Source organism: Sprattus sprattus (genome assembly GCF_963457725.1).
Source record: "Sprattus sprattus genome assembly, chromosome: 12".
In the NCBI taxonomy this organism is placed as follows: Eukaryota; Metazoa; Chordata; class Actinopteri; order Clupeiformes; family Clupeidae; genus Sprattus; species Sprattus sprattus.
In genome coordinates, this window is record NC_137910.1 from 6,819,886 (window position 1) to 6,842,326 (window position 22,441).

At 44.0% G+C, this 22,441-nt stretch overlaps 1 protein-coding gene across 7 annotated transcripts in view; it reads left to right on the plus strand.

Moving 5' to 3' along the window:
* Positions 1 to 22,441, plus strand: part of dst (dystonin) — a gene marked incomplete at its 5' end in the record, with an annotated part of 131,996 nt that overhangs the window by 62,478 nt on the left and 47,077 nt on the right. For 6 of the 7 annotated variants that reach the window (XM_080849331.1, XM_080849333.1, XM_080849334.1 and 3 more), the window contains 18 exons: positions 2,007 to 2,153; positions 4,214 to 4,302; positions 4,608 to 4,725; positions 5,629 to 11,862; positions 11,978 to 12,124; positions 12,485 to 12,700; positions 12,917 to 13,066; positions 13,312 to 13,548; positions 14,144 to 14,305; positions 15,567 to 15,800; positions 16,176 to 16,442; positions 17,501 to 18,049; positions 18,368 to 18,544; positions 20,245 to 20,368; positions 20,662 to 20,870; positions 21,212 to 21,529; positions 21,771 to 21,937; positions 22,194 to 22,350. In XM_080849331.1, the coding sequence (XP_080705457.1) occupies positions 2,007 to 2,153; positions 4,214 to 4,302; positions 4,608 to 4,725; positions 5,629 to 11,862; positions 11,978 to 12,124; positions 12,485 to 12,700; positions 12,917 to 13,066; positions 13,312 to 13,548; positions 14,144 to 14,305; positions 15,567 to 15,800; positions 16,176 to 16,442; positions 17,501 to 18,049; positions 18,368 to 18,544; positions 20,245 to 20,368; positions 20,662 to 20,870; positions 21,212 to 21,529; positions 21,771 to 21,937; positions 22,194 to 22,350 (9,702 nt within the window). The remainder of the gene's footprint in view (positions 1 to 2,006; positions 2,154 to 4,213; positions 4,303 to 4,607; positions 4,726 to 5,628; positions 11,863 to 11,977; positions 12,125 to 12,484; positions 12,701 to 12,916; positions 13,067 to 13,311; positions 13,549 to 14,143; positions 14,306 to 15,566; positions 15,801 to 16,175; positions 16,443 to 17,500; positions 18,050 to 18,367; positions 18,545 to 20,244; positions 20,369 to 20,661; positions 20,871 to 21,211; positions 21,530 to 21,770; positions 21,938 to 22,193; positions 22,351 to 22,441) is intronic. The other variant, XM_080849332.1, reaches the window with a different exon arrangement.

Consider the following 22,441-nt stretch of genomic DNA (forward strand, 5'->3'; position numbering starts at 1 on the left):
AACTGCTGGACAATGAGACTGCCCTGAAGCTCGAGACAGGGCAGATGACCATGGAAGAAGTACAAGCACACATCTCTCAGTTTGTTAGCAAGCCGACATCCATCGCTGGCGTTTATGATGAGTCTAACAAGACAAAGATGTCCTTCACTGAGGCCTCGGAGAAAGGGCTCGTTGCAAAGACTTATGCTGTTGAATTTCTTGAAGCTCAGGCAGCTACCGGGTGCATCGTTGACCCATCCACAGGTGAAACGCACTCTGCTGAAGATGCGGTCGAAAAAGGGATCATTAGCGAGGACCTCAAGGAGAAGCTCACAGATGCTGAAAAGGCGGTCTGTGGTTATGCTCATGGAGGAAAAATATTTTCAGTCTTTCAGGCCATGGAAGAAAGAATTCTTGATCGCCACAGGGGAAAGAAAATGATTGAAGCCCAGATAGCCACAGGTGGTATAATTCATCCTGTGATTGGTATCAGGGTGCCCCTTAGCTTTGCTCTTGAGAATGGCCTCCTAAACCAGATCACCTATCAGACTATCTATGACCCTGTCAGCAACCCCAAGGGCTTTTACAACCCTGAGACTGGCCAGAGGGCCTATTACTGTGAACTTTTGAAAATGTGTGTTTATGATATTATGAGTGGTGTGTATCTTCTGCCATTTGGTGGTAAGCAGGGAGCTAATCCTACTCCGGACAGTGTGCAAGGCAGACTGTCAGTTGTCAACACCTCCAATGGAGTTGAGATGTCAGCGTTTGAGGCCTTCAAAGGCAACCGTATTGACAAGAACACATACCTCTTTCTGTCTCAGCAACAAACTGAATGGCAGGAAACCTCGGTAACTGACTCTAACGGAAGCCCATTGCATATACTAACAGACCTTAAAAGTGGTCGTCAACTTTGCATTGAAACGGCTCTTCGTCTTCGAATCCTTGAATCGTCAGAACTTGCCAAATACCGGAGTGGCCTCCTTAGCATATATGAGCTTGCAGACCTCTTGAATTCCAGAAAGGTTGTCTTCAAAATTACGCACTGCCCCATTGCTGGACTGTGGGACGTTGCTTCCAGAAAGAGACTTTCTATCCTTAAAGGGCACCAGCTAAACCTGGTGGACAGATTGACCGCCCTCCGGATCTTAGAAGCTCAAGCCTGCACCGGGGGCATTTGTGACCCAGCATTGGGGGAGCGTGTTGGGATTGCTGAGGCGAGTCAGAAAGGTCTCCTGAATGACAGCTTTGCACAACTACTCAAACAGTTTGAGCAAGCTTACAATGGCTTCATACACCCCCAAACAGGGAAGAAGCTAGCAGTGGCCCAAGCCATGCAAGAAAACCTGTTATCAAGAGATGTGGGGATGAAATGTTTGGAGTACCAGCTCTTCACCGGAGGGCTGATCGACCCTGAAACCCACGAGAGGATGACTGTGGATGAGGCCGTCCTTGGCTGTCTGATAGACAAAGCCACAGCTTCTCAGCTTAAAGATGAAAAGTCCTTTTCTCAATCTTTCACCTGCCCAAAGACCAAGAAGAAGATGTGTTTCAATGAGGTCATGGCAAAAGGTGTATTTGATGGTCACACTGGTTTCATGCTGCTTGAAGCTACCAAGCCACAAAGTACCGGTTTTACAGGGGCTTTCCAGTATATCTGGAGCTATCGACAATATTAACTTATAGCTTTAGTGCCCAAAGGGCACTACATGACTGCCATATTTTTTATTTTTCTTTATTACAATATGTTCATGTCTAACTCTCTGTCATTCCTAAGTGCAATGGTTGACAACATGTGTTTTTTATATAATCAGCAATGTGTTTCTTTTTATGCCATGTAAATAAGTCTCTTTGGTTTGCAATGGGAAGGTTGTGCCATTCTTCAATTTCTAGTAATGAAGAAACAGTACTTACATTTTACTTACATTGCAACTTTACCATGAACCTTTAACATGAACCATGAATGTCGAATAACCAGTTGCATTGTTTCCTACTTACCTTTGTGAATTTCTCTCCCTGACTTCCAGAAATCTGTTGAGGAGGAGAAGAAAGAGCATGGTGATAAAGTTAGCAAACTTTTAAACTGGGTGTCCAGTGTCAAAGTGAACTCGGGCAAAGACGAGAAAGTTGGGAAAGATGCTAAAGCCATCTCAGAGAGCTCTAGTATTCCCAAGGTAAATAATAAGCACCGTAAACGTCTCATCATTTATTGCTGACCTTTTTGAATAATTTTTTACAGGTTTTTTACAGGTTTTCATTAAATTGCCAACCGTTCTATTTACAAGGAAATATTAAGGCAGATAATGAATGGGCACAACATTACGCAACAGTACAGTAATTATATTGGCTAACTGCCAAGTAAATTAAATGACACAGCATGACTGTTTGATATACAGTAGGTGTATGGTTTATTTGATTTACGTTTTATTCTCAATAAAAATGAGACCACACTTTGCTCTGTGTCAATTTTGCCAAACTCTATGTTCATAAACATGTAAACACAAGCTGTCATCATATAATTGAATGCCCACCCAAGGCCCATTTCCACACCATACATTGGACATGTTTATAGTGAAAGACAAGCCATTTAAGGAAATTATCTACAATAAAGCATTCCAAACCATACATTTGTCATGTTTAGGGTGAATTTGGAAACACAAATTGCCTACAATGTGGAGCTCATGCAGGGTTTCTTGCACGGCAGTATGTACACAAGCACAATGAAAGCCTTGAAATATGGCTCTGTCCTATACAGACTTGATCCATCCTCCCCTCATCTCACAGTGAGTGAAGTTAAAACTGCAAAGGTTCAAATAAGTACACATTGCATTTAATGAGCACTGTTACTTCATATAATGAGCACTCTTACTTAATTGGCTTAACCAGTGCAGATGCAGGTTATAATGGTTTATAAAATGATGTAATTCATTATAAATATACAGTACCAGTCAAACGTTTGGACACACCTTTAATTTTTTGAAGTTTGTTCTTTACTTTTATTATTTTTTTAAATTGCAGATTAATAATGAAGACATTTAAGCTAAGAAATAACACATATGGAATGATGTCCTAATAAAAAAAAAAGTGTTATCTACCATGTAGAAAAAAATTAAAGTAAAGAAAAAACTTGTCAAGAAATGAGAAGGTGTATCCAAACTTTTGACATGATTCATTATAGTGTTACATTGGATCACAGCATTAAGTATAGTAAAGCTCACAGAGTTCAAAGGCATACATTGATATAACCTTATAACCATCCCATCCCTGAAAGTACTCTAACATCCCAGAATCTCTGTAACACCCAGATACACGTGACCCATCCACTGAACACCTGCCCCTTTATGGTCCAAACTCATGCTACAACATGTCAGTAGGAACCCTTCTCACTGTTGTGTACACACACTGCTGCAGGCCCCACCATACTTCCAAACAGGAAGAAAATTCTCCCATACACATCTTATTTGTAAAATACATTTTTATAATTTTTTTAAGATTTTAATAAGTATGTTTATTAAGCATCGATGATACAAAATGAGGGCATAAAAGAGATACTGTACAATGCTCACATTTTTCCCAATTTTACAATTTACAGTACCCCCCACCCCCAGCCCCCCTCCCACACACCACCCACACCTCATATTCCTGTAGAGGTCCCACCCCTACTTGTCACTGTAAAGTACATTTTATGCGTATAATTAATCTCCACATATACATACACATAATGGTGCTGGGAAGCCATCATTGATGGATCATCTGACATCCTGTTGTAGAATGTCCTGCTACAATAGAGAATTGATAGTTCTGTCACTGATGAAATACTGCCCTTTTCTATCACCACTGTACTTCAACGTGCAACATGCAATGTGTAGTGTAAAGAGTAATTAAAACAATTGCATTTCATTTAATTTCACAGCATATTCTATTCTTTTTCTTTCATTATGAAGAGATTATTTGTGTTTTGGATATATATATACCAGAGTTGACCATGTAAAGACTCTGCAAAAACATCCTTGTTTGTTTGTCCTTCCCATGAGCATCCATTGAAATGCTTGTCATTTGTCCTTACTCATAAAATGAAAGAAAAAGTCTTTGCAAATTCCTTTTTAAAGCTGCTCCTGTTGCTTGACATGACTAGTCTCATTTAAGCCTTTAATATCAGCGCTTACCTTTTTTAACAGTTTTATGCTGTACATTGCAGTGTCTTCATTTGTCTCTCTTCTATGTGAATTTCAAGGTGTCCATGGAGGAAATTGTGACGAAGAAGGAGCAAATCGCTGAAGCGCTGAGGACAACACAGCTGATTCTCACTAAACACAGTGACAAGTACGCCTTGATCCCTCTTATGCTGCTATAACTTTGAGTTGCAAGTGAATGTATTAAGTGTGTTATGTGATTACAGTGTTCATGTGCGGCAAAATATTATATTTAAATGAGTCAGTGCTACTGTTTTCTAGTCTGTTATGAATCTGTCGAGTGGTCGTCCTGTAATATTGTAATATTGTATCATGTCTGGAAACCATGTTGTGGGTATAAAAGGGGGCCATTCAAATAGAAGGGCTATGCCTACCTACATGTACCTAGAATGAGGATCATATGCTTTCAACTTTATGCACTCTTCCTCCCTTTAGGATGACTGAGGAAGAGAAGCAGGAGGCCAAGGAGCAATTGAAGACTCTGCACCAGGCCTACAGCGATATCTCCCAGCAGTGCTCTGATGCACAGACGCCCTCTACCGACAAGGCAAAGGTACTGGATGCTCCGCAGCTTCCAATGAGAAAGAACAGTTCCCCATGTGAAAAATGCACTGCTGTCCCAGACTGCATGACTAACCGTTTTTTTCCTTCTATTCACTATATCCACAGCATGGTATGGCATCTTTAGGTGTCACCACTTTGCTAAATTTCCCAATCACATCCCTGCAATTAAAGTCCCAGAGCTGTTTGAGTGTGCTTGGATAGGGTGTTTGATAGGGGTTAGTTCAGTTGACACCTAAGTTTGCTGACACACAAGGCAATATTTTGGGCAACACTATTTGGACACAGACGACTAAAAAACATGGTTTAAACACATGTCCAAAAGAATTAAAGTGTATTTTCTTAATGCCAAAGAATCATGACTAATTCAGGTTACCCTTTGTGGATATCTGTTGGCAAAGTTACCCAAAGGTGCGGCCCAAAATGTCTGGTGTGTCACCGCACTGAGTGTGAAATGAGTATCCTGTAAACATGCCCCAGCATGGAGTGTTTAATATCACGCAGCATCATCTTTTCACAGCCAACCCAGAAGACCTCTCTCTTTCCCTCCATACAGGTACCTGCTGAGCACCAATAATACTTTTTGTCTTTGTTGTCTCTAACCAACTCTCTCGTTGTGCAAGATACCAAATATTCTGTCCACAGATGCATGCCAGCTTTCAGTGTGTCAACCTCCTCTTGCTGTTGAAATACTGACTTGCACTGTTGCACATGTACCGATAGCATTCATAGGCTTGTGTTACGGGTGAGTACATGACTTCATGGCTTTTTTTCTTACATGCACAGACACATTTTTGGTAAAAACATTTAAATATAAACAGCATAGTTCTCCTTTAGCATCTTTAGTAAAAGAAAGGCAACACACTAAACTGCAGTTGTTTCCTTTTTATTCCAGAGTTTTCAGACCATTGGAGGGATTCTGGAGATGGGAAGTGGGTCGGTTCTGTCTGTGTGCTGCTCTGTGCAGAGGGGCCTGATTGACCACACCACTGGGCTGAGTCTCCTAGAGGCCCAGCTGATAACATCTGGACTCATTTCTCCTGACGACGGAACATGCCTGGACTTGGAGGACGCTTTCAAGCAAGAACTTGTCGACGCACCGACCTTCAGGCAACTGCAAGATTTGAACGAAACCAACAAGCGCCTCTCAAGTCCCGAGTATGCCTCTGAACCCCTCCCTGTCATAGCGGCGCTGAAGAAGGGGGCCATTTCTGAGCACCTTGCAATAAAGATGTTGGAGATCCAACTGGCTACAGGGGGACTGAGAACGACCTCTTCTAGGGAGGTCTTTAATCTCGATAGAGCAGTGCAGCATGGTATGATCCCAGCAGATCTCCTCAGCAAACTGGGTGAGGATCAAAGCACCTCGAAGCTCCTGATTGACCCCAACACATCTGAGAAGGTCTCCCTCATCCAGCTGGTGCAGAGGAGTGTTGTTCACGAAGAAACAGGCCTGCGTCTGTTACCTGTGAAACCCAGAACACATGGAAACATCTGGCTGAAATCAGGAAAGGAGATAGGTATTATGAGAGCTGTCCATGAGGGAGCCATCGATCAAGAGACCATGCTTCGCCTACTTGGGGCTCAGTTGTGCGGCGGGGGCATTGTGGATCATAAAACAGGCTCTAAACTCACAGTAGAGCAAGCTTTATCAGATGGCCTAATTGACCAGGAGACCTCTAGTGGGGTACTTAACCTCCAGGTGCAAAATGGAGGCGTTGTTGACCCACATAATGGGAAAAGGCTAACAGTTGATGAGGCTGTCCAGTGCAATTTAATGAGCTCGACCAGTGCACTTCTAGTGCTAGAGAGGCAAAAGGGTTTTATGGGGCTTCTGTGGCCCCACTCTGGTGAAATCCTGACTGTCACAACCTCCCTGCAGCATGAAATGATAACCAATCAGCTAGCATCCAAACTGCTCTGCAACCGACAAAAAATTGCTGCCTTTTACATACCAGAGAGTTCTGAAGTAGTCAACATCGAGTCTGCTACCAAACATGGCCTGATTGACCAGTATACTGCAGAGGTGTTAAAAACGGTGGAAATACCAGACTCATTCCCCGACATTGATGACCTCAACAAGAGATTTTCGTCTTGGTTGGTTTGGCGTGAGCTGCAGCTGGAAGGAGGAGCCCATGGGTCTTCTCAGGATTCAGAAATAGATGAAAAGAAGATGAACACACCATCTCCTGCTGAGGCCCAGCAGTTATTCATCTCCTATCTCATGATGAACAGCTACATGGATCCCAAATCAGGACAGAGGCTACTGGTGTTTGACGGACAACTGAATAAAATGGCGAAGGTGTTCATGGAGAATTCTGCAGGACGTGGGGGTTCCGTGGAGAAGACCCACGTGTCATCTTACACATTTACTGATATCTCTTTGGATGAAGAAAATGAGAGGAAGTGTGAAGGTGTGAATGACTCAAGTGGTGCTTATTCAAATATTTCAAAGGAACAATGCAGTAGGGTATCAAGAGAAATAGTAAACAAAGGCTTTGACACAGGCGAACATGAAGAAAAGATGGACGGTGTATGTCAAGAATTAAAAGAGTCCTCTGAAACTTCACAGACGTCCATCAAAATGTTGTCAAAATCTGCAGACTGTCAAGAAGGCCAAACTGAAGAAAATGATGGTGCATATTTGGCAACACCACTGTTTTCATATTCAGATATTGCAAATGGGTCATTTATCAACAGAACTTTAGACAACATAATGGAAGAGAGTTGTGAGTCAGAATCACTAGAGGATGAAATGGAAGATGATGATGTTTGTGAGGTTCCAGAAATATCCAGAGCAACTGCTCACACTAGCATTTGTGCATCCAAGGCATCAAAGGAAACTTCATGCTCTTGGACTGACGGCGATACTGACAAGGATATCTTACACATCACAGAAACATCAATTTTGCAAATACAAGAGGACAATTCCACAGAGAGCCCTGTGTTTACCAGTGCGTTAACCAAACCAATGGACATGGTCACTGAGCACCCATTCACAGACCTTTCCTGCAATGACAAGAATGAGAGGGAGTTTGCCATTCATCTTCTGAGAGCCCAGGTGGAAGAAGGAGGCATTTTAGATGTAACCTCAGGCAAGCGATATGACCTGGATGCTGCTCTGGACAAGGGCATTATTGATGAGAAAACTGTGCTGGAAGTCCTGGCTTTGCAGTTTCATAAAGACAAGGTTGCTGCAAATCCATCAGGTACCATGGCGACCTTGCAGGAAGCTGTTTCACAGGGAGTCATATCCTCCCACGTGGCTCTGCAGATCATGCAGCAGCAGGACCTTCTGGGGGGTTTCTACACATCAGAATCCCATCATACCATCAAGGTATGTGAGGCGCTTGAAAATAACATGATAACGGATGATATGGCCCATAAAATTCTTCACTCACAACCCATCCAAAAAGCCATCATTGATCCAGATGGCAAATGTCTCCACAGTGTCTCTGATGCACAGGCTCTAGGTATGCTAGACGAGGAGGAAGCAGAAAATATGTTAGCCAAAAAAGAAGAAAAAAAGGTGGCTTTTTTGGTTTTAGATCTTTCTAATGAGAAATGCCATGATGTGTTTTCACAGAACATTCCATTAGAGGAATATCCAGGCTGCCAAAGCCCACACAATCGTGCTTCAAAAAAAGGTGATCTGTCACACAGTCTGTCTGAGGAAACTGGGTTTCCATGCTTTATCAGAAAAGACAGCAGCCCAAAGAGCCTGTTAAATAGTCAGAGCAAGATTGACAGGGATGCATTTGAGGGAGATAATGATTCTCCAGAAGATGACACAGGCCATCGGAACAATGATGCTGATCAGCCTCCCGAAGCTGTCAGCTTGATGACAAGTGAAAGGCAGCTGCAGTACCGTGAAATTGCAATGAACCAGACCGTGAGTCCCGTTCAGAGCGATTCGGGCATATCGTGCTCATCCCAGAGTGATGTCTCGGCGGATGAGAGGAAGTCAGACAGCCTTCAGAATGCTGACCAGCAGTGCAGTACTCTCAGAGAGGGGTTGCAAGATAGGCTGAACACATCTTCACCTAAAGGGTTGTCCGATGACTCAGGATCAACTGTCAGGACTCCTCAGGCAAATACAAACTCACAACCACAAACCACCAACTTGACTGACGTGGAAATAAATACTGATGATGCCAACAGGTCTTTGCCTTTTGAGAATGGTCAGTGTCAGGCACAAAGTGATGATCAGAAGGGTCAGCATGTCTTTCCCTTGTCCCTGTATGACAAATCAAGCTGTGACATGAATGAAAAACATGTAAACATGTGTGTGGATGCAGTGAAGTCTGTTGACACCAAAGAAATACAGTCTTTGAAAGAACTATCAGAGAGTGTCAGAAGCTCAACATCTAGAGATGGAACCGACTCAGAAGCCATATCTTTTACTAGCAAAAAGGACACAAGCTCAGGATCCCTGGAATTTGATTCTAAAAACATGTCAGCAAGTACAAATATTCTGGTTGGAAGTGCCTTGACAGGATCTGCTGTAGAAACATCTAGAGACGGAACTGACTCAGAAGCAATATCTTTTACTAGCAAAAAAGACATGAGCTCAGGATCCCTGGAATTTGATTCTAAAAACATGTCAGCAAGTACAAATATTCTGGTTGGAAGTGCCTTGACAGGATCTGCTGTAGAAACATCTAGAGACGGAACTGACTCAGAAGCCATTTCTTTTTCAAGCAAAAAGGACATGAGCTCAGGATCCCTGAAATTTGATTCTCAAAGCATGTCAGCAAGTACAAATATTCTAGTTGGAATTGCATTGCCAGGATCTGCTGTAGAAATATCTAGAGATGGAACAGGATCAGCTGTAGGAACATCTAGAGATGGAACAGGATCAGCTGTAGGAACATCTAGAGATGGAACAGGATCAGCTGTAGGAACATCTAGAGATGGAACTGATGGAACAGGATCAGCTGTAGGAACATCTAGAGATGGAACAGGATCAGTTGTAGGAACATCTAGAGATGGAACAGGATCAGCTGAAGGAACATCTAGAGTTGGAACAGGATCAGATGTAGGAACATCTAGAGATGGAACAGGATCAGCTGAAGGAACATCTAGAGATGGAACAGGATCAGCTGTAGTAACGTCTAGAGATGGAACAGGATCAGCTGTAGGAACATCTAGAGATGGAACAGGATCAGCTGTAGGAACATCTAGAGATGGAAAAGGATCAGCTGAAGGAACATCTAGAGATGGAGCAGGATCAGCTGTAGGAACATCTAGAGATGGAACAGGATCAGCTGTAGGAACATCTAGAGATGGAACAGGATCAGCTGTAAGAACATCTATAGATGGAGCTGATGGAACAGGATCAGCTGTTGGAACATCTAGAGATGGAACAGGATCAGCTGTAGGAACATCTAGAGATGGAACAGGATCAGCTGTAGGAACATCTAGAGATGGAACAGGATCAGCTGTAGGAACTTCTAGAGATGGAACAGGATCCACTGTAAGAACATCTATAGATGGAGCTGATGGAACAGGGTCAGCTGTAGGAACATCTAGAGATGGAAGAGGATCAGCTGTAGGAACATCTAGAGATGGAAGAGGATCAGCTGTAGGAACATCTAGAGATGGAACAGGATCAGCTGTAGGAACATCTAGAGATGGAACAGAATCAGCTGTAGGAACATCTAGAGATGGAACAGGATCAGCTGTAGGAATATCTAGAGATGGAGCTGATGAAACAGGATCAGCTGTAGGAACATCTAGAGATGGAACAGGATCAGCTGTAGGAACATCTAGAGATGGAACAGGATCCACTGTAGGAACATCTACAGATGGAGCTGATGGTACAGGATCCACTGTAGGAATGTCTGGAGACAGAACGGACTCCGAAGCTATATCTTTTACTAGCAAAAATGACATAAGCTCAGGATCCCTGGAATTTGATTCTCAAAACATGTCAGCAAGTACAAATATTCTGGTTGGAAGTGCATTGCCAGGATCTGCTGTAGAAATATCTAGAGATGGAACTAATGGAATAGGATCTGCCGTAGGAACATCTAGAGATGGAACTAATGGAACAGGATCCGCCGTAGGAACATCTAGAGATGAAGTTAATGGAACAGGATCCACTGTAGGAACATCTCCAGATGCTTTACTGACATTTGAACAAAGGCCAGACAATCATAAAATCCATGATATCAGTCAACCTAAATCAGTTGCCATCCAACACTCTGGGCAAGCCACACCACAGGTTAATGTTGCTACACATTCCTCTGGTAAAACAGTATCTGCAATTGCGCCAGCACCTGTCAATGTTGATCTAAACAGTAACAATGAAGACAAAAGTTGTTCAGAATCCATGTTGCTAAATGAGATATCACCGCCTGCTTCAGGTATCACAAAAAGTCTGTCAGGTTCTGAAGGCTCACCCTCTACTTCAACTGAACCAAACATGGCAGCTTCTTCTAGCCTTGATCTGAACACAGGGAACAGTCATACTGAGCATTCTGTGTCTCCTAACATGTTGCCTGGGGAAAGTGAACAGTGGGCATCTGACAACCAACCACAGCCTGCGACCGGAGCAGCCACACCTCCTCAGTCAGCACTAGCCACACCTCCTCAGTCAGCCCTTCTTAGTGTCCTGAGGTCATCTTTGAATGAGCTTGTAAAGCAGAGGGCAGAGTTAGCAGATGGTGATGATTCACAGAAGGCTGAAAACCAGACTGTTGAGGATATCCTTGAGATAATCCAGAAACTAACCCCAGGGAGCCTTCAAGACACAGAGAAGCCTGCTGCCACCCCCAGTCGTCATCCAGAGGTATGCAAGGGCAAAGAACCAGAGAAGGTAGAGGGTGACAGTGAGCGTACCGACGTACTGCAGCCTCCTCCCGATGTTACAAAGCTTCAAAACCAGATCCTGCAGAAGGAGATGTCCCTGGAGGATGAACAAGGAGATTTCAACTTGCCCCAGGGAAACATTACTGAGGAAGAAGAGAGCCAAAGTACTGGTACCATAAGGCAAGAGCCACCAGGTTGCTCTGCAGATGAGAGTATGGCAGATATTGATATGCCTCAACATTCAGATGACCTTGGCCCTCATCCATGTGTTGAAGCGGACCAAGGCATAGACATGGAGGAAAAGGTGAAATGCAGGGTGAGTTGCATTTTGCAGATTTCATTGTTGTGCTAAAAACATCACCGTGTCTATTTTCGGTCTATAAAAAGTGTATTTGGTAGTCGTTGAATGAACTTCTTTTGATGGTCTGTAGAGATACTCCACTCAAAGTTACTTGGAGTGTGTTGGAAGGCTTCAAGACCATTTTGATGTCCTGGAGGATATAAAAGATGACTTTGAGACCCAAGGTCCTCTCAGTGGCCGCATTGACGGCTTGCACTCCCAGCTAGAGGAGTCTCAGGTGGGTTGCACTTCTCTGCTTTCCATACACATGGAGAAAGTCCACTGTATGGCTTCAGTAAAGGCCACAGTAATCTTTAGGACTGCCAGTTTCACCCTCTATACATCCCTATAGTTCACTCCTTATAATCAGCCCCGTTTCTTTAAATTACCTTACCATCTTACACATTTCTCTGTCCACTTTCTTAGAACCCCCTTACTAATTTTTATTTTTTTTCCCTTTCTGAAATCTACCCCACACATTTGATATGCTCCTCAAAGTTTCACCCTTTGCATGAGAATCTGTCAGCTTGTCCAGATCTTTCCTGATCCCTGTGGTCTTCACAGCTCCCCTAATTCAGCCCACCCTTTCCTTTTCTAGTCTCTGGAATCACAGCTTGCGGCTCTCGCTGGCATTCTCACAGCAGACCTGGAGATAGCCGCACAGCTGCTAAATTCTGCTAACGGACACGTTCCCACACAAATCCAACACGATTTGGCTTCGGCCTTTACATGTTTACAGCCTGCTTTCACAGACATCTGCCAAATGTCTGCAGAAAGGAGTAGTCTTATATTGCAAACAATTGAGACAGAAAAGGTCAGTAAAGTTTGTGTGTGAATTAGTTTTGAGGATTATTGTTGTTTTTGTCAAAAAAAGCAAACACAGGGAAAATGTTACAGTAAGTTATTGATGGAATCAATTGTGTCTTTGGATATATATTGATATATTCATATTATGTAAAACTCTTTGCCATTCGAACATAACTGTCAACAAGATAACCCTAAAGTAACCATCCACTCTTCTCCTCTGCAGTCACAACTAGGTACTTCATATCAGGAGCTTCTTTCCTCCCTTGATAAACTATCAGGGAGAAGTCATGACAACTATGAGATCATCTGCAAACTAGACATCATGGACATAGAAAACATGGAAGCGATTAAAAACAGAATGCAGCAAAATAAGGTATTTGATTTCAGACCATAACTAAGTAATACAACCATGACATGGGATAATATTCAGATGTGTATGGTGATGCACAACTCAGTAATGTACCGATGAGACCTTATTATAGCACTGTTGTGGAAAATATTGGTATCTTAAACTTCACAGTAGGGGTCTTATATCAGTTTTACTGTTATAATACAGCAAGCATATGGGTTACCACACAGCCGGAGCGGTTGATGAAATGTCTTACTTTCATCTCCCAGGACATGGAACAGAACTTAGCAGGCACTCAACAGCAGCTGGAGGGTGCCACCGTCAGTGTTCAGCACTTTATCTCTGAGCGTGCTCAGTTCTTGAGCCCAGCACAGAGCAGGACGCTGCTGAAGAGCCTCAGTGGCGCTCAGAGGGCCTTCAGAGAGCTGGCGGAGAAGGTCTCAGCTCAGCGCTGCACTCTGGAGCTTCAACTGGAGGTCCGAGAGGACGAGAGTCAGCAGCAGGAGGTTCGACAGGAGGGACAGAAGGCTTGCGTTGTCAAAATGGGAGTTTTAAGAGATGTTGTTGTGAGTTGTACACACATTTTTTTGTAGTAGTACAACTCAGAACAACATTGGGTGGCTGCCCTCCCCATTGAATTGCTATAGTTGAAATGTATGTGTGTTTTTGTGTGAGGTGCAACAAGTGTGTATTTTTTTAACTGAAATTATCCAATGGCATGTTTTTAATACCACCACCTGCAGATAGTCCATTGCTTGATCACTGCCAAACAACTAACATCTTCTGGCGTATTTCCATTTTCAGGTGTCAAGACAGCACCTGCCTGCAGCATTGCCATAACCTCTGTTAGACAAATGACTTCTCCACCCTTTTTATGCCACACAAATGTCACGACTGAAATCCTTGAATGTACCTAACTAACTGTCAACCTCTTTTGTCAGAATGTTCAAACACTGAAATCCTTTGAATGGCTGGCATGTTTACATCATACTCAACTAGTGTAGAGGTTCAGAACAGGAAACAGCTTGTGTGATTGGTTTGTGACCTAGACGTATCTTCTCTATAGACAGTGTCAGTATGACTCTCCATGTAACTCTTCAGCAGGATATGGTGGAAAAGCAGCAGCAGTTTTCAGGAAAGCTGCAGGAGCTCTGTGACGACCTCACCCAGACAGAGAACCGCCTCATAGGGCACCATCAGCAGACGCAGACCATTTCAACCAACAACATGGAGGACCTGCAGCAATACCGGCAAGAACAACAGGTAGAGTCTCCATTTTAGAGACGGGAATTACTACAGAAATAATGATCTAATGCCAATCTATCTATGATTAAAATATGCGTATTGATCCATTTGATCCACAATTTTTTTGTATTTATTTATATGGCGCCAGTAACCATTGAAATAGTCTCAAGGCACCCGGGCCCAAAGGAAGCTTCTATGTGAGAGTGGCAAAGAAAAACTTCCTTTTACAGGAAGTACCTCTCTCAAGAAGGGAAGGAGGAGCAGGAGGGAGGGAGGAGGAGTAGAAGAGAGGAAATGAGGAGCAGGAGGAGGGAAGAAGCAACAGGAGAGAGGGAAGGAGGAGCAGGAGGGAGGGCAGGAGGAGGAGGAGGGAGGGAGGAGAGGAGCAGGAGGGAGGGAGGAGGAGCAGAAGAGAGGAAAGGAGGAGCAGGAGGGAGGGAGGAGGAGCAGGAGGGAGGGAGGAGCAGGAGGGAGGGAGGGAGGAAGCAACAGGAGAGAGGGAAGGAGGAGCAGGAGGGAGGGCAGGAGGAGGAGGAGGGAGGGAGGAGAGGAGCAGGAGGGAGGGAGGAGGAGCAGAAGAGAGGAAAGGAGGAGCAGGAGGGAGGGAAGAAGCAGCAACAGGAGAGGGAAGGAGGAGCAGGAGGGAGGGAGGGAGGAAGCAACATGATAGAGGGAAGGAGGAGCAGGAGAGGGGAGGAGGAGGAGGAGGGAGGGAGGGAGGAGAGGAGCAGGAGGGAGGGAGGAGGAGCAGGAGGGAGGAAAGGAGGAGCAGGAGGGAGGGAGGAGGAGCAGGAGGAGGGAAGGAGGAGCAGGAGGGAGGGAGGAGGAGCAGGAGGAGGGAAGGAGGAGCAGGAGGGAGGGAGGAGGAGCAGAAGGAAAGAGAAGCAAGCAGATGAAATCATACATACATCAAGCATGATAATACATGTCAGTGTACATGTGATATATACATACTCAATGATGCATACTAGTTTGATGGGGATAAAATGGAGGGAGCATTCAATGAACAGCATAGTGGGTTTACAGTGTGCTCATAAGGATACTATTAAAAGGATAAATAGAGGTATGAAGCAGAACCAGGTCAATGATGGAAGATTATAAACTTGCTTTTGTTGGATTGGACTAAGTAAGGACCAATGAGTTATGCCTCATAACTAGATTATTAAACATAATTTATTTTGCATGCAAAGCTTAAGGGTTGTTTTTTTGTATGTAGTTTAAAGCCAAGCAATACAAATAAATAAAAACAAAAATGTCTCTTGGTGTCTTTATCCAACAGGCCCTGCAAAAAGACATTCAGGCAAACGCCAGCGCTTTAAATGAAGTCATAAGCAGTTCTAAGAAGTTCCTAGAGGAAAATCGCTCCAAGCTCTCGCCAGAGCAGATAGCTGATATTGAGAAGAAGCTGGACGAAGCCAAGAGCAAGGCCAACATGCTCAACGAGAAAGCAGAGGAGTCCAGGAAAGACCTGGAAAAGGTTGTGACCACAGCAATCAAACAGGAAACAGAAAAGGTTGGAACACATTCTGTAAAAGCCATTTGGGACTGATAAAAGTGCTATTAACTGGTTGTAAATAATTTCTCCCTGATATTGACTGACTGCAGAGCTGGTCTGAATTATTTTCAAAAGATGAGATCATAAAGAATAGGTTTTGTTGAAAATAAATAATGTCATGAGTGTTATCATGAGTTAATCCCTTAATGCTCTAAAGAGAGAGAAAGCCCAGATTTAAATCATAGAAATATTACAAACGTAAAATGTTGATATGATTAAATGATGAAATGATAAAATATATATATTTGTATTATTGTGTGTGTGTGTGTGTGTGTGTGTGTGTGTGTGTGTGTGTGTGTGTGTGTGTGTGTGTGTGTGTGTGTGTGGGGGAAGGTTGCCGCTGTGGAGCAACTGGAGGAGAGCAAAACCAAAATCGAGGGACTGCTGGACTGGATCTCGAACGTTGGGAAGGAGAAAGGCGACGGGGACAGCACACAGAAGGAGCAGACGGGGACAGAAAATGGCAACCTGCCCATGGAAACAACCGCAGACGACGCCAATGGAAATGCACTAGACACCACCGACAACCAATCTATCATTTCCAACAAAGGGAAAGACTCCAGTAGTTCAGACTTGGACAGGCAGTCTGACAGAGTGAAGGTAAATGAAGTGAAAGTCAATGACATAAACCAGTTTAATAGTTCCTACCAACAGACAAGACTAGGTTTTTATATCCATTTTAATGTTCAGAGACTTTTATCCTCTAACCGAACAACAGAGATGTTCAAACAGTACGAGCAGGCACCTTTGAATCAGGCACTGTTAAAGAGTAGTCAGTCGAAATTAAACACATTTAATAAAGTTGTTTTAACCCGTACGAGCTCCAGTTCGAATATTTTTGGACACAATTAATGTGTTCCTTGATTTCAGAGGAAAGGAAGTTATGAACTGCATCTTTAATTTTTAATCAGGTGGCATTTGTAGAAGTACCGTTTAGAAATGTGCATCTCTCCCTGATCAAATCACTTGGTTGTGTCTTCCACCCTACACTGACCCAGAGCTGTGAGTTAAACATCTATGGCCACCATTCCTCCATGACCACCATTACCCCATGACCACCATTACCCTATGACCACCATTACCCCATGACCAGCATTGACCCATGGGAGTCGATGTGTTAGTCCTCTGCTCCTGTAGCAAACACTAGCAATATTCACCCTTTAGACCAGCCTCCTAGGACCTTTTATATTGCAATTGAACTTAAATAGTTTGGTCATGAATGAATGAGTTTGTTACATACACAAGAAAATAAATTAACTTAATGACAGAATGCACTAATGAGGTCTAGTATGTTTCAACATAACAATGAAAAGAATCTGGGTTGCTCTGACACCTCTCCATTGTTCCTTTGCTGTCATTGCTCAGAGTCCCACTTATAATCAAGGAATGATGATGAAACATTTATTTCAGCAACACCATTGGCTTGTACCAAACAGAATAATGTAGTCTGATTTGATGAAACAGAGCAGTATGTGAAAAAACATTAAAAGATTAGAAAATCAAACATTAAAATGTACAGCAGCTAGGGTATAAAGGAAGAAAGTATACATGTATGATTAAGTGAATTAAATGAATCAGATGGATTGAGTTGAAAAGAAATTGTATAGAGATATAATTGTATGAATTAAAATGGGGCTCCTTCGTCTTTTGTCCCCTAGGCCCATCATCAGGAGATCCTGTCCCAGCAGCAGGACCTGATCATTGCCACGCAGTCGGCCCAGGCGCTGCTGGACAAGCAGTCCCACGTGCTGTCGGCAGGCGAGAAAGACAAGCTGCAGCGGGACATCCAGGAGTTGCGCAGCCGCTACGAAACCTCGCTCACACGGGCCGAGCAGCAGACGAAACAGGTGCAGGCCGTTCAAGAGGAGCTGTCCAAGTTCCAGGGCGACTGCGCCGAGTTCCAGGCCTGGCTGCAACAGGCCCAGGAGGACGCAGACGAGCTGGGGGAGCCGACGGGGCAGCTGGGCGCCCTGGAGGACAAGCTCCAGAGGCAGAGGGGCTTCGCCGAGGACGTCATCTCGCACAAGGGCGACCTGCGCTTCATCACCATCTCTGGGCAAAAGGTGGTGGATGCTGCCAAGGCCTGCAGCCATGGAGACCAGGGCAACAAAGACACTCTGCCTGAGGTGGACATGTCGGGAACCTGCTCAGCCGTGCAAGAGAAGCTGGACGCTGCCGCCGGCCATTACAAGGCTCTGCATTCTCAGGTATGTGTTCATGCAATGTGGATGTTACTTTGAAGGGAAGAAATGGATGAGGAATTATGTAATGTCCTATTTCTACCTCATGGTGGAGCCATTTCTATTGCTTAGGCAGCTCCCTGCTGAACAGAGAGGACAGAAGACTGTGGGCCTCGGTTTAGTTGATCCCAGTGATTCTTAAAGTTACCGTAACAAAACATCATATGCAATGTGCAGCATATATCTGACAAATCCTACATACAAGCGATAATTTCATTTTCCTTTCTTTGGTAATAAGTTGAAATTCATATTAGTAACCGGAGAATGTCTGTTTATGCATTCCAGTGCAATCAGTTGGGCAGTAACCTGAAGGACGTGGTGGAGAAGTATAAGAAGTATGATGAGGCCAGCGGCGGGCTGCTCAAGTGGCTGGACACCTCAGAGGACGAGGCCCGCAGGCAGCAGTCTGACCCCATCGCTGCCGACCCACAGACACTACAGAAACAGCTGGAAGACACCAAGGTACCGGTCACTGGCACACTCAAGGCCACCAGGCCCAAAAGAGTTTAAAAGACAACACATATGAGACAACACTGGACATAACCTAGTCATAGCAAGGCGACATAGCAAATACCTTATCCTGTCAGTAAGCAGTAAGCAGTCAGTGTCCCATGGGGTTGCCAGGTGTCCCACTGTGTGATGTACTGCACAGCATTTTGACCCTTTGTCCTGCATCCCTCATACTGAGATATCAGTATCATTCGGTTTTTAAATGAGAACACATGGATGCGTTCTTTTGCACACACAGAACATGAGCTGCTTGTTAAAAACAGCAACCTGGCTCATATAAATGCATCTTAGCTAAGCTTTTCTTAAAGCCTGGTTTACAATGAGAAGAGAGCAGTGAATACGGACGTCAGGATGCTGTGGCGGGGGTCAACCAAACTGTGCAGACGGGGGGCGGTGAACTCCTCTGCTACGTCACAAAAAAACAAACGTACACAAACTTTGCAGATTAGGGTGAAGGCTACCAGGTGACATCAGGGCTCATCATATCTTTAATACAGCAAAAGCTGTAACCTGTATCTTTTATAGGAAAGACAAGGTATAAATGTTAACGAGCCGAAAGAAAGAATACGAATGTTTCTTATTCAGTTAAACCTCTCAGCATTGATAACATGTCCCACACAAAGGTACTACTCATCCCACATTTGATCTGTTTGCATCTGTTCACCCTAGTGTCCCATGATTTAATGCTATCATATTGCCTTTTAAAATCTGAATTTATTGGAATAAATATATAAGGTGTCATAGCGAAGAACATTTGAGAGCTGTCATGACAGTGACAAGACGCTGTTACATTGCTTGGAACTGAATGTTATGGCAATGTATGCCATCGGACATTTTTTCCACTGAAAAGCCTTTAATTGCACACTTATCTGAAGTGTCTGCTCAGTTGTGGGTCTAAGCACTTGAGAGGCCATTACAAGATGCTGTTTTCCAGTGTTCATGCCTCTCGGCACTGAACGAGTTGAAAGGTCACCGAGCCCGATTCCAGCCCTTCTCCATATACAGAGTTTCCACTCAGTTTAAAACAACATAGCTATTTATAGCGGCCTGTTTCAAAACACGCCGCAGTTCCAAGGCACAAATAGCTTTGTGGAGATTTAATGACATTTGCTATGTGCACATGGCTGAGGGAGAGAGAGGTTAGGCACATTTTGACAGAGGTGCACAGAGCGTCTGTTCTGCTCTAAATAGATTACATCTCTGCGATATAGTGAAGTTCAGCAGGGCCCCACTTGTCTCTCAGTCTTGCCTCCAGAGGGGGTAAATGCATTCATGCTGACTTACGTATCGTGTGGAGGCTTCTGGCGACTCTGTGCTCTTTCAGACACTGAAAGATTAGGGGCGCCTGTAACACCCAGAGAAATCCCTTGGTGAAACTGGAGTGATTCTACTCTAAGTTCTCATTCAGTCCCATTTTAAACATATTAGTTTACATTCTGGTGTCTGTTTTTCTTTTCATGGCGGTTACAAACTTTGACATTTGCCTTTCAACATAAATAACGGTTAGTCTGCATTGCAGACTGAATTGAGCTGATGGTGAATAAAATCGAGGTTCAAATCCCTGTTATTTCATACAGTGAACAGGCTTTGGTGGGTGTTAGAAGTCGGTCACCCCAGAGACTGTGATGTCATTGGCATTTGTAATTCTACAGGCTCTGCAAGGTCAGACAACTGGACGTCAGGCTGCCGTGGAGACGCTGCGCAAAACAGCTGACGCTCTTATCACAGCCGAGGGGGACCTGCTGACCAATCAGGATGAGATCCAGGAAACAGTGGGTGAGTTGGACGTTCACCTGTTCAGTCAGGAGCTGGCTACTGAGTCCCAGAAAACCCTAAACGCTGAAATTAAATTAGCCAGTGGGTCACTGTTGAACATGAAGAAGCAGTGACATTGAAATATTATTATATTATTAGTGTCATTCCATAAGCATTGCCACAGATAAGTCAAATGATTTTGTATTACTCTATAATGTGTCTGTGAATCATTATCTCATTGGCCAGGATTGTTTTTGCTGACTTTTTGCTGTCCTCAGTTGTCCTCAACTATCATGTCCTTGTCTCCCCCTCAGATGACATTGTGGAGAGATATGACAACCTGTCCAAGTCGGTCAGCGACCGCAACGAGAAGCTCCAGGTGACGCTGACCCGCTCCCTGAGTGTGCAGGACGGCCTGGATGAGATGATGGGCTGGATGGGACTGGTGGAGGACTGCCTGGGGAAGAAAGAGCACGTGCCCCTAGACTCCGCCAGCATCGGAGATGCCCTCAGCAAAGAAGCTGTATGTCACAATTCTACTTTGACTTAATATATACATTTGGTTTACTGTATGGTAATGCAGACACGTGTGTATTTGCTATATGTCTTGTTGTAGATGTGTTGTAGAGCTTAGGCTTATAAGGTGATGTGTTCAGCAGAGATATTGCATGAAAGAAGTAAAATCCATATTCTGAAGCTCACAATATCGATTAAGCTATGGTTGATAGTATTTTGGGTCAGCCATTTGAATGACCTGATCAGATTGTTTCTTCAACTGGAAAATTCTTTGTTATTAGTAACGCAGTATTGATTATAAAAACCCAGTATTGAACTCTTATCCTTGTATTTGATCCTGTTCTAAAGGCCTTGGAGCAGGACATGTTGAGTCGTCAGAGCAGCATCTCAGCCATGCAGGCCAAAGTAAAGAAGTTTGCTGAGAAAGCCGAGCCAGCAGCCGCAGCCAAGCTGCAGTCCAAGATGGCCGCCCTTTCACAGCGCTTCGGCGACGCCTGCAACAAGCACAAGCAGAAGGTGTCCGACCTGGAGCAGCTGAAGGACAAGGTGGAGCAGTTTGAGAAGACGACCGAGAAGGTGCAGCAGTTCGTGCTGAAGAGGTCACAGGAGCTGACGGAGACAGACGGGCCGGGGAAGAACGTCAATGAGCTCTCCCAGCTGGTGCAGGTGCGACTAAAACCACAATGTTTTTATTTTTTTATTTACAATATCATATTTTATGTTTTTATTGTGATGTTTTGTTATTTTATATAAAGAATTTAAAAGGAATTCGAGCTGTCTTAGCTTTTTGTACAGTTTTACAGTGTACATCATCTTGTCTTATCTTATCTTATGTGATAGTATATTATATTATATTATATTGTACATTTCTTGTATTAATTAGTTCTTCTTCTGTTGACCAACATAGGACACTCATAAGGAGTTAGCTGAACATGCTAAGGATGTGGAGGCCCTGCAGAACCTTGCAAAGGAGCTGTCCCAACTGAGCCCCGAGACAAGCAAAGCTCAGATCCAGGGCAAGATGGACACTCTGTCCAACACCTTCAACGCATTCAAGGACACTGTGAAAGAAAAGTACGTGGAAAGAGTATGGAGTACAGTTGAAAGCATAGAGTAAAACAAAAACACTGGGGAGTTATTGTGTTTGCAAAATGTTCTGTTTTTGCTTGAATTTCTGTCATTAAACACAGCAATATGTAGTTTCAGATGTCTGCACAGTGACCTCAGATAGCTCTTTGGGTTGAAAAGTGGGGGTTTGTTTGGAGTCTGAGGAGCAGACTATACCATTATGTGCGGTGCATGTGGTGGTAAATACCATTTTTTTGTCCAGACGGGAGGAGGTTACGTCATGCCAGGACCAGCTGGGCCAGTTCAAAGCAGCAGCGGGAGCCCTGATAAAGTGGCTGGATGAGACGACAGGGAAAGTGCCAGTGGTTCAGCCCAACTGTGGCGAGAAGGGCCTGGGAAAGGCTCTGAAAAAAGTCAATGTGAGTGGAGCTGGTCCCTCAGTCAAGTCCTGTGCACAGGGCAATACACTTGTTTATGAATTTTGGGGCCCCTCAACAGATACATTTGATG